At 45.0% G+C, this 15,783-nt stretch overlaps 1 protein-coding gene across 4 annotated transcripts in view; it reads left to right on the forward strand.

The window, feature by feature from the left end:
* The window catches only part of CHD7 (chromodomain helicase DNA binding protein 7), a 177,975-nt gene that overhangs the window by 156,122 nt on the left and 6,070 nt on the right, over nt 1–15,783 (forward strand). For 3 of the 4 annotated variants that reach the window (XM_081070843.1, XM_081070844.1, XM_081070845.1), the window contains 13 exons: nt 1,164–1,363; nt 1,534–1,693; nt 5,811–5,900; nt 6,400–6,503; nt 7,836–7,965; nt 8,357–8,429; nt 8,589–8,646; nt 9,334–9,562; nt 10,317–10,525; nt 10,650–11,318; nt 12,192–12,352; nt 14,438–14,665; nt 14,898–15,341. In XM_081070843.1, the coding sequence (XP_080926969.1) occupies nt 1,164–1,363; nt 1,534–1,693; nt 5,811–5,900; nt 6,400–6,503; nt 7,836–7,965; nt 8,357–8,429; nt 8,589–8,646; nt 9,334–9,562; nt 10,317–10,525; nt 10,650–11,318; nt 12,192–12,352; nt 14,438–14,665; nt 14,898–15,341 (2,755 nt within the window). The remainder of the gene's footprint in view (nt 1–1,163; nt 1,364–1,533; nt 1,694–5,810; nt 5,901–6,399; nt 6,504–7,835; nt 7,966–8,356; nt 8,430–8,588; nt 8,647–9,333; nt 9,563–10,316; nt 10,526–10,649; nt 11,319–12,191; nt 12,353–14,437; nt 14,666–14,897; nt 15,342–15,783) is intronic. The other variant, XM_081070846.1, reaches the window with a different exon arrangement.

Consider the following 15,783-nt stretch of genomic DNA (forward strand, 5'->3'; position numbering starts at 1 on the left):
TTGGCAGGGATGCTCTGTGCAAATACCGCGTAGAAACATGTCTCCTCTCCTTTAAGACACAGCTCAGGTATTCTCTCCCGTTCTTGGACTCGGGAATAAAAGAAGGAACTCCAGACAGTGAGTGTATAGTCTGTGACTTAATGGACATGATGAATTAGCCAGGGTACGAGGGGGTGTTGGGCATTGGGCAGGGAGGAGAGGAGAGTTTCTGCCAGAGAGGGCAGTGTGTCCAGTGGCCCAGAGTGAGGGCCAGGCTTGCGGTTTGAAGAACAGAGAATTCCTAGAAGCCAGAGAGGACCAGGCCAGGGTGAGTGGCAGGGTCCACTGGGGCGTGCTCTGTGCTTCTCCTAGCCGAGGCTCTGGCCTGCACAGCTCTCAGGCGTGGAGGGGGCTGTTCCTGCCTTAAGTACTGCCCTGAGGGCTCAGGCAGCTGTAACCTGGGAAGACACAGCTCACACAGCACCTGCCTGTCTGCTGTGTGCTCTCGCTCCATAGCTCCCAGGTGAAAGAGGACAACGTGTTTAACCTGGGATTATACCCCTAAACAGCTGGTTTGGGTTTAGCAGTGTGCTCTCTGTTTGGTGCTATCCACAGTCCTTTATCCCACCCATGTTACATAACTTGAGCGTCGGCTGAACATTTTTCCTTGCGTGCTCTTGGAGTTAGCACACCCTGTTTGGAAAGGAGACTCGAACCTGTTCACAGTCTTTCCTTAATTCTCCTGGCATCTGTCTGAGGCGGGTTGGTGCACCCGTACTCCTCAGCGCTGCGTCCTGGCTTGGGGCAGACGCTCACACCCGCCCCCGTGCCCGGCGCATCTCACATGACTGGTCAGCTTTGTGGCATACAGACTACGTCACAGTGAAGCAGAGTGTAACCTGTGCAGGTCCTGGCTTGCTTTCATGGCCTAAAAGTTGCTGCCACTGCCTGAGTCTCACCGGGAAAGCCTGTGTCAGTCCTGTAGGTGTTATTTCAGTGGCAGTTCCACTCTGTATGTGACGGGTGTTTTTAACTCTTGGGCCTTGGGTTGTTTTCCTATCACCAGATGTAAAGTATGGCTACTTTTGACCCAGGTTTTCCTAATGCTGCTGCCTGACTGTGAGAGTAAAGCCCCAGATCTAAACTGAAAAATACTGTCTGCATGCTGAATTTTTGCTTTGCAGTTGGGGACGGTGGACCGACATTCTTTCTCACGGACGCTACAAACGTCAGCTCACTGAGCAAGATGTAGAAACCATCTGCAGAACCATCCTCGTGTACTGTCTCAACCATTACAAGGGGGATGAGAACATCAAAAGCTTCATCTGGGATCTGATCACACCCACGGCTGACGGCCAGACGCGCGCCTTGGTCAATCATTCTGGTAGGTGCTTCGTGCTCTTGGGGCCGCAGCATCTCCGCTGCCCGCTGGGACCGTTGGGACGCAACCTGGGCCCCATATTTCCCTGTCTTGCATGTTGAAATACCTGACTCTGACACTGTAGTTGGGATTGTAAAATGCTTCTGTTGTCATTATTATGATGATGATTCTAGGGTTATCAGCCCCAGTGCCGAGGGGCAGGAAGGGAAAGAAGGTGAAAGCCCAGAGCTCACACCCGGTGGTGCAGGATGCCGATTGGCTGGTTGGCTGCAACCCGGACGCTCTGTTCCAGGAGGACAGCTACAAGAAACACCTGAAGCACCACTGCAACAAGTAGGTTTCCGAAGGGTGCATGCAGAAGCTTGCTTGGTCTTTAAAGTGTGTGTGTGTGTGTGTGTGTGTGTGTGTGTGTGTGTGTGTGTGTACACACACGAGTAGATATTAAGTTGCAGTTACTATACTTGCACAGCCTTACTGTTTTCCTTAAAACTTAACAAGTCACATGACAGCATACATTTAGATGACTGATTTTTAAAATTGTGATAAAGATACATTTTTTTAAATCTTGCCACTTTAACCACTAGTAAACGTACAATTCATTGACATGCACTGCATTCCCCACTATCCATACCCAAAACCTTTTCATTGACCCCAGTATAAACTCTGTACATTAAAGAGTAACTTGCTTTCTTCTCCATCTTGTCCCCACACCCCTGGCCACCAGCATTCTACTTTGTCTCTGAATTTGCTAATTCTGGGTACCTCATAAGTGGAATCATACAGTATTTGTCTTTCTGTGTCTGGCTTATTTCACTTAGCATAATGTCCTCAAGGTTGATCCACGTTGTGGTTTGTACCAGAATTTCATTCCTTTTTATGGCTGAGTAATACCCCCTTGTATGGATAACCACGTTTTGTTTATCCATTCATCTGTCAGGAGACACTGGGGGAGATAGGCACCTTTTGGCTGCTGTGAACAGTGCTCCTGTGACCGTGTGGATAACAGCCTTAACCAGCATGTGTTAGGGAATTACAGTCAGTTTTCTTTGTGGGATCCTGCCTTCAGCCGACTGCTTTCAGTGGAGGGACCAGGGAATTGACATGTTGTTTTTTGCTTAATAATACCTCAATTGCTGGGTCCTCATTTTCTTACCTCTGAGCTTAAAATCATATTCCTTACCTTTATTTCCAGAAGTTGATTATACATAATTGAAGAGTATTGAATGTAAATGTATTTTATTGCTTGGAGTCTACTTCTTAAAGTGACATCGGCATGTGTTGATTCTTTCCTGCTCTGAGCGTTCATTATTCACTGTCAGTGGGACAGGCCACACTGCTGCTGACCAGCGACCTTGGGCAAGTTTCTGAACCTCTTCAGGACTCACTTTCCGCTAGTCAAATAGAGCTCTACAACACGATTTCAGGGGGATAAGGCGGGATATAAATAAATACATACGTATCTCCCTTTTTTCCCAGTGGCAGCAAGTGTCTGAGCACATCCTGCAGAGTGCCAAGCGCTTGCTGTGGTGGTTTGAGTTGTCGGAGATGCGGAGTGCTCTTTTCTCCGCACATACCTGACAGTGAACTGAGACTCGGGTCCTTGAGGTTCCCTCAGCTGGTTCAGGGGCAGGCGGGGGTGGAGGCCCAGGCCAGACGAGGGCACTGCCCTTGCGCTTCTCTGCCCACCTGCCTCCTTCCCAGGATGTCCCAGTGCTCACGTCACATAATTCCCGGGGCACACCTGCTACCCACCAGGTTGCACTGACAAGTGGTCATCCCTTTCTAAATACGAAGGTGTTTTCCGGGTCTGCCTTTGATTGCTGTCTTTAGATTTTGACAAATATTTTCCTTTTTAAACCTCCAAAACCATTACGTCAGAACATTCTGGTGCCTCAGAAAGTGTCTCGTTACTGCTAACACTTAGTAGCGCTCTCTAAAATCCCGCCCCACTTACAGCTGTTAGAAAACTAGTGTTTCCTTGTGGTTTATGGGAACTTTGGGTCAGTGGCCTTCTGAGGTCTGGATTCAAACAAACCGTATGTGGAGTGGTTGAGTGTGGGAACCATGGTTCCCAGGTCCCCGTGCAATGGTGGTGGTTTTGAATTTCCTATTCTGATGGCAGTAATGAACTCCCATAGTGCACCCTCCCTAATTAGTATGGGAGATGAAACTAGCGTTCTTCACATCTTTCCCCTTGGTCTCAGAAGAACACTGGCAATGCTTTCCATCTCCTGTCTGGGACAAGCAAGTAGTCCCGTTGTCCTTCCTAGGAGGTCACTCCCTGAGATGCCTCAGGATCTAAAGTGAGGAAGTGTTATGACTGGTCAGAGAGAACGTGAGACCCAGACTAAGGACCTCCTAGAGGATAGCTGGCCAGTTCGTTCTCCTCAGAAGTTTCAAGAGACTAAGACAAAAACAGAGGAACTGTCTCAGGTTAAAGGACATGAAGTGGACAGGACAGTTTAATGCCACGTGTGGTCCTAGACTAGGTGCTGGTCCAGAAAACTGCACTAGTAGGGCAGCCGATGATGAAATGGAGTGGGATCCGGGGACCCGTCCTGTCCTGTCTGCTTAACAGGTGCACACTCCTTCAGCTCAGAGGCTCCCTCCTGTGTACCTCATTACCCGTCAGCACCTACCATGTCTGCCACTGGGGCACTGAGCTTGCCAGTTGCATTGGTTTGAATTTTTTCGTCTAGAAAAAAGGTGACAAGGTGACATTCACAGTTAGTTTATAAAAGTCTCCACGTAACTATAATTCCTCCCAAAGTAGAAAACGTTGTCTCTGACAAAAACAAAAAGAAACCAGTGGGATCAATGCCACTGTACCAAGCTGTGGTGAATAAAAGAGAATCTAGTCTCAGGTGGCGGGTGTTTCTTTGGAGCTACCCTTTCTGAGCATCTTCTCTAAATTCTCAGAATGGGCCTGTAAGTTCTCTAACCAGAGAAGATAGTGTGCCAGCTGCAGAGACTCATACCGTCCGTTGTTCTTTTGCTGGTTCAGTGTGGCATGGCCAAATTTTAATCTAGTCAAGAGAAAGAAATCTTAAAAAAAAAAAAAAAAGTATCCAGGATGATTGCTTACTTTGGAATATATTCAGATATTTACAGCCTCACAGTTTGCCTGTGTAGAGCCCACACTGGCCAGGAGAAGGCTCCTGGTGGGGAGGAAGGTGTGTTGTGAGGTACCTGTTCATGTGTCATCAGGAGTAGTCTGTTTCGGTGAAGCTGCTCCTAGTTGTCATTTGATATTTTGAAGGATAGTTGCCATGTCCTGAGAGAGAGTATGAAGTGATGGAGTCAGAAGGCCTAATTCTGAGTGGTCCATGCTCAAGGTGACTCTGACCTTGGCTATGCCACTTACCTTCTGTTAGCCGCTATTGTCATGTTTGTCAAATGGAAATTATAAGTTACCCCACTTCATCATAGGGTCATTGTGAAGATGAAATGAGCTGGTATAGTAAGTGTGATACATTGGTTGGAAAATGTGTGCTGGGGCTACTCAGGGAAATGGCACTTGGTATTATCATTCAGTCACAGCCAAGGAGGTAACACAGCAGGGCTGTCCAGCAGGAGATGCTCGACTCACAGCAGACATAGGCCTTTGGGATGTGCCAGGTGGGCTTCATTGAAAAAACCGTGTTTTAAGCCATTGAGGAAATCCAAGCAAGTTTGAAAATCTGGTTCCTAGAATTCCAAGGGTTTTTAAACACTGATTCCTTGAAAATGACTAAGAACTTCAATGACTTGGACGTATTTTAATCTCCTTTGTAAAGTTTTATTATTATTCTTGAAGCTACAACTGAGGCTTCCAGGTAATATAAACGAAAGGAATAAAAAAGGTTTAATATTCCTTAAGGGAGAAGGGTAGGGACCCATCCATACCCCACCCGCGCTGCCATCTTCCTTTCTTGGAAGCAAAGTTGTATAATCTGAAAAACCTGACATTCCATATTGAGGGTTTATTGTAAGGTAGTAAAACCAGATTTTATATCGCGTTTATTCCTACAACTTCTGATGTGCTTCCAAAAATGGTATTAAGGCAGCAGCTGAGGAAATTTTATGAGATAATGAAGCAGAACAGTGACTGAAAGCCATCTGCTCAGTTGTTTACAAACTTGCTTCAATACTTCAGAGGCAGTGGTGGGGTACGTGTCTGAACTTCACAAGCTGCACTAGGTAGGACTAACTGAAGTGCGCCTGGGCTGGGCTGAGCTTGGTCCCTCTCTGTGCAGTGTGAGCGGTTGCCAGGCAGGCCTGTTGGAAGCCAGCAGAAAGCACCACACAGAGGTGATTATGTGCCACCATCTGTCACGCTTCAAGCCTACCATACAGCATGGCTAATCAGCCTTGGCAGGATGATGGATGAACAGCAGCAGCTGCCAAAAGCCACTGTTGGCAAACAGTCCTGAAGTTAAGAACTTTTTCCCCCCTCTGTCTTCCTCTCCAGGGTCCTGCTGCGTGTCCGCATGCTGTACTACCTAAGACAAGAAGTTATAGGAGACCAGGCGGATAAGATCTTAGAGGGTGCTGACTCCAGGTTAGTGCACGCGCACGGGGGTTCTCGGCCTCCCTGTGATGATCCAGCGAGTTGCAAAATGTCATGGATTGTATTTCAAAACCTTCATACACTTAGTAGCACATGTCCTTTTTTTTACATTAAATGCAATGTTTGTCCTGTGAACTTGGAACATGATGAGAATCGGGAAAAGCCTGTGTGTGTGTGTGTGTGTGTGTGTGTGTGTGCGCGCGCGCATGCGCGCGTGCACGTACATATGTATGTATAAAGAGGTGTGAACTAAATTGCTCGTGTTCTGAGACGATCTTTAAAACGGGTTGCTGGGTGATAAAGCTCATTTCTGGTGCTGGTGGAAAGCGACGGCCCTCTGCCCCGTCTTTTAACCTTTGCTCATCCGTCTCCATGTAGCTCAGGTGCTCAGTGGGAAGGGGCGTGTGAGTGCGTTACCACGTTCACCACTTGGAATTCTGCTGTAATACTGGCACTTTAAAAACGGTTACGCAAATGGTTGCCTTTGTAGTGACGCTGAGGTGTGGATACCTGAACCTTTCCACGCGGAGGTCCCTGCAGACTGGTGGGGTAAGGAAGCAGATAAGTCCCTACTAATTGGCGTGTTCAAACACGGTAAGTGACGTTCCTGTTGGACTGCGTCTGACCGTGTGGCTTTGTCTTTGTTTAGAGCTCTTTGCATACTCTTTTCCAAAGTCATAATATTATTGAGGATAGTTCCAAAGGACTCTTGGCGTCTCCCATTTTCCTGCACTAAAAATCTAATATGAACTGTAAATATCAGATGCTGTTTTTGAATGTTTGTTGAGTATTTGAGAAGAAAACATTTCTTTCTTGGCTGTAAATAAAACCAAAACCATATTTGTTTTAATAATAGCCAAACCGTCCTGTAGCTCTCCCTAAACTGTGCTCCCAGCACGGCTCCCCTGGCTGGCCCTGCCCGCCCGTGGCAGAGTGGACGGTGGGCTTAACCTCTGCTGTTAATCTGTACAAGTGCCTCCTGGGCTTTGTTCCAAGCAATATTTCACAAATGTCAGTACTGAGAACTCTCGGCTCCCCTGAGTGGGATGCAGCCTTGTTAACTTTGAAAGGCTAGGGAGGCAGAACTGGCATGACATATACAGTGAGCGATTCCTGATTATAATCCGAATTCTCTGGAGGTCGCAGAGGTACTCTCAGCAGCCCAGCCTGACTAAAGGGGAGAATGATGGCTTATAAAACCTTTCATGATTACAGTTTGGCTTGCGGCTCTCCAGCAGTTAGGAGCGGTGTGTTGTAGTACACATCCTAATTGAATTGTGCTGTTCTGCCTATGTACTGCAGCCGTGTTTTGTGAGCTCAGCCTAAAAATCATTTTCCCGCAGTGCACTGTTGGGATCTGCCATTTTCCATCTAGTCAACTTGGGCAGTCAAAAAGCAAATTGCAGTTTGAAAACCATGGAGGGAACAGTGTCATCTTACTGACATGCATCATCCTAAACCTAATAAGACAGGTGCGCTGGCCTTATGGAGACAGGGATTTTTCAGCCAGCGGTGCAGCTTCCTGCAGGACTGACGCTGGGAGGGTGGGGGAGTTGGGGCCGCGCTGCCCAGGTCATGCAGGAGCCTCACAGAGCCTTTGAAATGTCAGGCAAAATGAGGTCTTGGGGAAAACAGGGTCAGAAATCTTCCCGGGCACCTTGCAGTTGTTCTGAACCTGTTTTTCTCTCAGTATTTGTGATCGTTTTGATAACATCCCTGAAATGTGAACTGGCCCCCAAAATCTACCCTGGAACTGAGCGTTCCATAGAATGTTCTGCCACATGGGGGTTCTTTTTAAATACAACATAGATGATCCTCTTGATTGAGAAACGAAGTTTGTGTGTTGTGGCAATGCTGTGATTTTTGTCACTGACAGGCCTTTCATTGTTTCTGTGTTGTCCTCTGTGGCTGCTGGGCCTGGCACAGGTTACGAGAAGTACAATTCCATGCGAGCTGACCCCGCACTGTGCTTCCTGGAACGAGTTGGTATGCCTGATGCCAAGGCCATAGCTGCCGAGCAAAGAGGGACAGACATGCTAGCAGATGGTGGTGACGGGTAAGAAGGACATTTTAAAATTTTAATAAACTTTAAGTCAGTATCGCATCTATTGGCAGGGTTCAGTTCTTACCCTGCTCCATGTGCTGTACTGTGGCTGATTTGAACTTCCTGACATTTACAAGTAATAGTCTTTCTATATCATAATGATTATATAAACATGAAATGTTATCTAGATAACTTGAAACTTGTTTGTCTTTTTAAATGACAGCCCTCCCTCCCAGCCTCTCTTCCCCCACCCGCCCAATCCTCCCACATCTCCCTTCCCTGGACTTTTAAATACTAACAGTGTGGTTTTTGATGTCGAACCCAGATTGTTACTCTTCCCCAGGTCCCCCTCAGTCTCTTGCTTATCAGTATGATTTAAACATTTAAAAATATTTTTATATAGGGGAGAATTTGATAGAGAAGATGAAGACCCAGAATATAAGCCAACCAGAACACCATTCAAGGATGAAATAGATGTAAGAACGAGAGTATATTGACTTTGATACAGTACCAATAAAATGTTATATGCCTATATAAGACGTGTTAAACTTTATAGATAATGGCCTTTTCTTTCAAAGATAAAATAAAATGAAACCCAAAATTAAAATAATTCTGTTTCTTGCTTTGCTTCCAAGGAATTTGCAAACTCTCCCCCAGAAGATAAGGAAGAATCCATGGAAATACGTGCCACAGGTACGGCTCCACAGGAGCTTGTGGAGCAGAGCCCATGTGTGCTGTGCAGGCATCGTCGTGTGTCAGGGGACTCTGCGACTCGTGACAGTGGATCTCAAAGTGTTATTTCACTACACAGATTTACCCCTTGTGAATGATTTTAATTCTTGTTTATTGTGGGTTTTTCATTACATTGAATTCTTTGATAAAATACCTTTTTTGTGTTAAGATTATTTACGTATTTGTTTTATACCAGTTAGTGAAAACTTGTAAGCATCTTTAGAAATACAGCTCTTGGGAGTTGGGCATTTGCCAAGTATCTGAAATATTGCCAGTTTATAGAGAATACTGACCTTTTGCCTAATGTAATATCATTAGCTAACAATTATGTGATTTTTTTTGTTTTATGCTCAAGATTATTACAGTACAGGAGAGGACTCTTATAATGTGGTGAATGGCGTAAAATATACTTCTTTTTGTAAGATGGATAGATGAACTTATTTTTCCCCCTAAGGAGTTAAGAAAGGAATGGTTTATAAGTTCCATGCTAATATTATTCCTTATTTATGTTTTCAAAATGAGAGCACAGTGATGCCCTTTCCCACACTGTCATGTGCATGTTAATGAGTCATCTTGTTTTGATGGAAAATCCTGTATATTGCAGGTTTGCAGCTACACATTTCAAAGATATCTTTTCCACTTCCCCAGGCAAGCACAGTGAGAGTAATGCTGAGTTAGGCCAACTTTACTGGCCTAACACCTCAACCCTGACCACCCGTCTGCGCCGGCTCATTACTGCCTATCAGCGCAGCTATAAAAGGCAACAAATGAGGCAAGAGGCGCTAATGAAGACTGACCGGCGGAGACGGCGGCCTCGGGAGGAAGTGAGAGCGCTAGAGGCGGAAAGGGAAGCTATAATATCTGAGAAGCGGCAAAAGTGAGTTTGTTTCAGGGGTTTACTCAATTCCTGGCCTGTTCCTGTCCTCTCAGCTCTTTTAAGCCTGCGAGAGGCAGGAACCACATCCAAGATAATGACCACCAACAATGTGTCTCCCCAGCCCCAAAATAAGTAGCAGGCATTAAGTTTAGGGCACAAGAGGAAAAGAAATAACAAACTTGGGGGGCAGACGGGTGGCTCAGTTGGTTAGAACGCGGGCTGCTGGTTCGATTCCCACATGGGCCAGCGAGCTGCGCCCTGCGCAACTAGAATGAAGTCAATGAGCTGCCCCTCAGCTCCTGGGTGGCCAGATGGCTCAGTTGTTGGTTGGAGTGCGGGCTCTCAACCACCAGGTTGCTGGTTCGATTCCTCGACTCCCACAAGGGATGGTGGGCTCCTCTCCCTGCAACTGAAAATGAACACGTCATTTTGAGCTGAGCTGCCGCTGAGCTCCCGGATGTCTCAGTTGGTTAGAGCGCATCCTCTCAACCAGAAGGTTGCCAGTTTGACTCCTGCAAGGGATGGTGCCCTGCAACTAGCAATGGCAACTGGACCTGGAGCTGAGCTGCGCCCTCCACAACTAAGACTGAAAGGACAACAACTTGATTTGGAAAAGTCCCAGAAGTACACTGTTCCCCAATAAAGTCCTGTTCCCCTTCCCCGATAAAATCTTTAAAAAAAAAAAAAAAAGAAATAATAAACTTGAAGCCTTTTTACTCGAGTATAGGTCAAGTTAATGTCTTCTTTCTAATAGGTGGACGAGAAGAGAAGAGGCGGATTTTTACCGTGTAGTATCCACTTTCGGGGTGATTTTTGACCCCATGAAACAGCAGTTTGATTGGAACCAATTCCGAGCCTTTGCCAGACTGGACAAAAAGTCTGATGAGAGTTTGGAGAAATACTTCAGTTGTTTTGTGGCCATGTGTAGGCGAGTGTGTCGAATGCCCACTAAGCCCGATGATGGTAGGTCCATTTAGTAACAAAAGTTCCATAGTGACAGACCAATGAAGTGAAAAATAAGAGAATGAACAATGTAAAGCCTGCTTTGGATTTTCCCAAGCAAGTGTGATTGTTTTCTTGTTTTCAGAACCACCCGACCTCTCCATGATCGAGCCAATCACAGAAGAGCGTGCCTCTAGAACTCTCTACCGCATCGAACTGCTCCGGAAAATCCGTGAGCAGGTTCTTCATCACCCTCAGCTGGGAGAGAGGCTGAAGCTGTGCCAGCCGAGCTTGGACTTGCCAGAGTGGTGGGAATGTGGAAGGCATGACCGAGACTTGCTGGTGGGTGCTGCTAAACATGGGGTCAGTCGGACAGACTATCACATCCTCAATGACCCTGAGCTGTCCTTCTTGGACGCACACAAAAACTTCGCCCAGAACAGAGGAGCAGGTAATATATCATCTTTGAACCCACTGGCTGTTGGATTTGGCCAGACTCCTGCAGTCATCTCATCCAGCCACGTTCAGGATGAAAAGGTGATGGGGCAAACTGAAGGGAAAGTGGAGGAGTCTGAAAACGCAGCTGCCCAAGAGAAACCAGAGGTGAAAGAAGAGGAAGAAGAAACCGACTCCGGGGAAAAGGGCAGTAAACAGGAGAGTGAGGCCGAGGCCAGCTCTGTAAAAAATGAACTGAAAGGTATGGAGGTCAGTGCCGATACGGGGCCCAAGTCTATTTCAGAAAAAGGTTCGGAAGAGGACGAAGAAGAAAAGCTGGAGGATGATGATAAGTCAGAAGAATCTTCCCAACCTGAAGGTAATGCCTGGCCGCTTGGGCCTCTCTCCTCATTCCACAGCAGCAGTTGAACCATGCCAAGTTTTCATGTCACATGACAGGGCCTCTTTTTTGTTTTTTAAGGGTAATTAGTGTCCATTTTCTTCTGTGAAGGGATAATTTCAGGTTATGCTTAGATGTATGTTCTGCTTTAACATGGCATGGAAACATGATATTTCAAGCAAGTTAGAGTCTCAGAAGAGTTTTATGGACACAGCACTTCTGGATTAAGGATAGGGGTTAACTTTATAGTATCAGTATTTAAAATTCCAAGTGATTTTAATTTGGACAATTAAATGTGAGGGAGAAGAATCATTCACTGAGTAGATATTGGTAATTATTTTTAAATATAATGCTTCATTTATTTAGTTTTAATTCACAAATAAAGAAGTAGACTCCGAAAATAACCAGTTTTCTGTCTAAGTCACAGGCTGCTGTACCTGGCACAAATAAAAATAAGGCATATTGTACTGTTCTGCTGGAGCTGGAACTTTGAACTTAGCTGATACGTTAGCCCTTTTTCCTGTGTGGAGGGACGTAGGCTCTTGAGTGAGAGACGTGGCTGTCACTCAGCCTCCTCTGAGATTTACTTGCCCGTGGTCAGATGACTAGTGAGATACCCTCACTAAGCCTCTGCTTCTTCATCTATAAAATGGAAATAACCGTGTACATGAAAGGGCTGTTACAGGCTTTAAACGACAAGATGTCTAAAATGCCTAATACCTTTCTAGCCATATTATAGCTACTGAATAAAACAGAGTGGATTAATAACTCAGATTTTTCATCCTGCCCTTTCTAAACTTCTTTTTCAGTGATATTCTGGTTGTGAGTAACGCATATTAACTCATTTCTCAGCAGGAGCTGTCTCCAGAGGGAAGAATTTTGATGAAGAAAGCAATGCTTCTATGAGCACCGCTAGGGACGAAACCCGAGATGGATTCTACATGGAGGATGGAGACCCTTCGGTAGCTCAGCTCCTCCATGAAAGAACCTTTGCCTTCTCATTTTGGCCTAAGGTTGGTGGGTTTTATGTCGTTTGGTTTTGTTGACCAAAAGAGTGTGGTGGAGGGAATCACATTAGCTTGATTTTTTCAAATAATTTTAAGATAAACTTTGATACAGTGTGTGAAGACTGTTGATTTTTCTCATGTTTTAAAGAATAATCTGGAAAAGCCCAAAGGAAAAAAAAATCTGTAGAATACTTTTGTAATAAGATAGGCAAGGTGAGTTTTTTTCCTCTTGTTTTGTTTTTAGGTTAGTAATCATGGTATCCGCTATAGTCTGTGGATTATTGTTTCAATAGGCTCACCCTTTGACAAAATACAATGTGTGGACTTTAAAAAAATGTTTTTTATTGGGGTAAAAGACACATAACATGAAATTTATTATCTTCACCAATTTTAAGTGTATAGATTAGTAGCCTTCAGTATATTCATCTTGTAAAACCGATCTCCGGAATTTTATCTTACATGACTGAAACTTTACACCCATTGAACATCTCCTTTTTGACCCTCCCCGTAGTCCTGACAATGACTATTCTACCTTTTGTTTCTGTGAATTTGACCACTTGAGATACATCATGTAAGTGGAATCATACAATATTTGTCCTTTGTGACTGGCTTGTTTCACATGGTATAATGTTCTCAAAGTTTATCCAGGTGATAGCGTGTAACTGTTTCCTTCCTTTTTAGGGCTAAATAATATTCCATTGCATGTATATACCACATTTTCTTTGTCCGTTCATCTGTCATGGGGACGTTTGAGTTCCTTATACCTCTTGGCTTATTATCGTGCTGCTAAGAACATGAGTGTACTAATATCTCTATGAGATCCTGCTTTCAATTCTTTCGGACATATACCCAGAACTGGGTGGGATACAGGTCATATGGTAGTTCTAGTTTTAATTTTTTGTGGTATCTCCCTACTGTTTTCTACAGCAATTATACCATTTACAACCCCACCAACAATGCACCGGGGGAAATGTGTGGACTTTTAAAACTGTGTGTTTTGATTTCATTTTTAATCTAAAGTAGAACTTTCAGATTTAAGACAACTGCCATATATTTGGAAACCTGATCTTCGTCACTTGGGAGAGGGTGGGCGGTGAACCCATTTGGTTCAACACATTATGTGATAATTCCACATGTAGTTAACTGTAACCAAAAGCGAAGTGGAAATTACTTTTTTGGCTAACTAGCGTACTTTTATAATAAGTCCCTGTGTAACTCAGGTCTGTTTTTCTGGGTGTGGAAATAATCATCCTAATCACCATAGCAGGGCTATCTGGTTTAAAACAAACAACACAAAAACAGCTTTAGTCGAGTCATCCCCAGGCTGGCCTTCCATAGTGGTAGTTGCGTAAGAAACACTGTGAAATTTTTAACCGAAGAATGTGCTATCAAAGACATCTTTTTCTCTCTGCACCGTCTCACTTCCCCTGTTAGGCTAATTCCCTATTGAGAATAGAAGGGAGTTCCCCAGGTCAGTCAGAAGATCTACAGTAAGGAGCAGGTACTTTTAATCTATGGAAACTGGGTCTAAGAGCTGTAATTAGACATTTTTAATGTACACGCTTCAGTGAAATTTGAAGTGATAATAGGTAGGGAATGCACTTTGCCATTCATTAGGTGTTCCTAGGTAGGTGCCCATTTTGTAATACCGAACTTTATTAATAATGATGCTCATGAAGCCTCACTTCCTGGGACAGACTGTGATCCCGCCTGTGGATCTGAAGCACCAGAGCGTCGAGAAGCTAAATGCAGGGCTCCAACAATTCTTTAGCTTGGCTAACAGCTACTTTTAAAACATGGGGGCATTTTAGAGGTAGTGGTAATGTAATGTTTCCTCATTTATGTGATTCGGTGTTTACAAGTGAGGAATATTCGGTTTCCTGCATTGGGGTCACCTTAGGACCTCCCACCATAGCAAGGCAGATTGGGTGCATTTTGTTTATTTACTTGCTCATTAGTTTTCTTTACTTTTTGCCCACCAATTGACTTTTAAACCTTTTATGCTCTTTCATATCTTAATGGAAATACTTACCTCGTAATTTTTACCCAAGTCTTTGTTACGATTTCATGTGACTTTCCTTCTCCCTCCAGGATCGAGTAATGATAAACCGATTAGACAACATCTGTGAAGCAGTGCTGAAAGGCAAATGGCCAGTAAATAGGCGCCAGATGTTCGACTTCCAGGGCCTCATCCCTGGTTACACGCCACCCACCATGGACAGTCCCCTGCACAAGAGGAGCTTTGCCGAGCTCTCCATGGTTGGCCAAGCGAGCATCAGTGGGAGTGAGGACCTCACCACTTCTCCTCAGCTGTCAAAGGTAGGCAAGAGCTTTTGTTTTGCAGTGTAAGGTTCAGCTCTCTAAATCTTTACGCAGTTTGGACGCTTGCGTTTCACTGGTCCTTCTGAGAAATACTGCTGCTGTTTATCCTCGGCTCTGTTCAAAAGTCATGAATGTTTCATTTCTTAAGCTTCTGGTTCTTTTTTTCTGAAAGCGAGCCCGTATGACACATGCCATTTGGGCTCATTGTTTTGTTGGACTTTTTCAATAGGAAGATGCCCTTAACCTCTCCGTCCCTCGCCAGCGGAGGAGGAGAAGGAGGAAAATTGAAATCGAGGCTGAAAGAGCTGCCAAGCGGAGAAACCTCATGGAGATGGTCGCCCAGCTTAGGGAGTCTCAGGTGGTCTCGGAAAATGGACAGGAAAAAGTTGTAGATTTATCAAAGGCCTCGAGAGAGGCAACAAGCTCTACCTCAAATTTTTCATCTCTTACTTCAAAGTTTATCTTGCCTACTGTCTCGACACCAGTGTCTGATGCCTTTAAGACTCAAATGGAACTGCTCCAGGCAGGCCTGTCACGCACACCCACGAGGCATCCACTTAATGGCTCCCTAGTGGATGGAGAGCCTCCCGTGAAGAGGAGGCGGGGAAGGAGGAAAAACGTGGAGGGCCTTGACCTGCTTTTCATGAGCCACAAACGGACGTCTTTGAGCGCAGTAAGTTCAGGAGCTCATCTCCATGGTGTGTGCCCACGATGGCAGCCAGGGTCGCTGTGCAGTGGATGCTGCCGCTCTCTGTTCCTTTCAGTGACGTGGCATTCAAGCTGGCTTCCGCCGGTACAGAAACAATCACGCGAAACGCACTCATGGTTCTGAGCTGGCAGATTACGTTGAGCATTGATACAGATCACTCAGCCTGAACCGAATGTAGCTGGAGGATTTAGTCTTCCCAAGATTCCGATATATTGATTACTCTCGGCAGACTAGCCCCAAAACAGAAACATGTGCTTCCGAGCCTATCATTCTTATTTCTGAATTCTGGAGGTGAAAAAAGCTTCTGCTCTTAAAAACTACTGATATGTTTTGAGTCTGGTGTTTATTAGATTAGTAGAACGGTTTAGTTTCAGAACTTAAGATTTATATTCAGATACAGAGTTAG

This window comes from Rhinolophus hipposideros (assembly GCF_964194185.1).
Source record: "Rhinolophus hipposideros genome assembly, chromosome: 13".
NCBI classification, from domain to species: Eukaryota; Metazoa; Chordata; class Mammalia; order Chiroptera; family Rhinolophidae; genus Rhinolophus; species Rhinolophus hipposideros.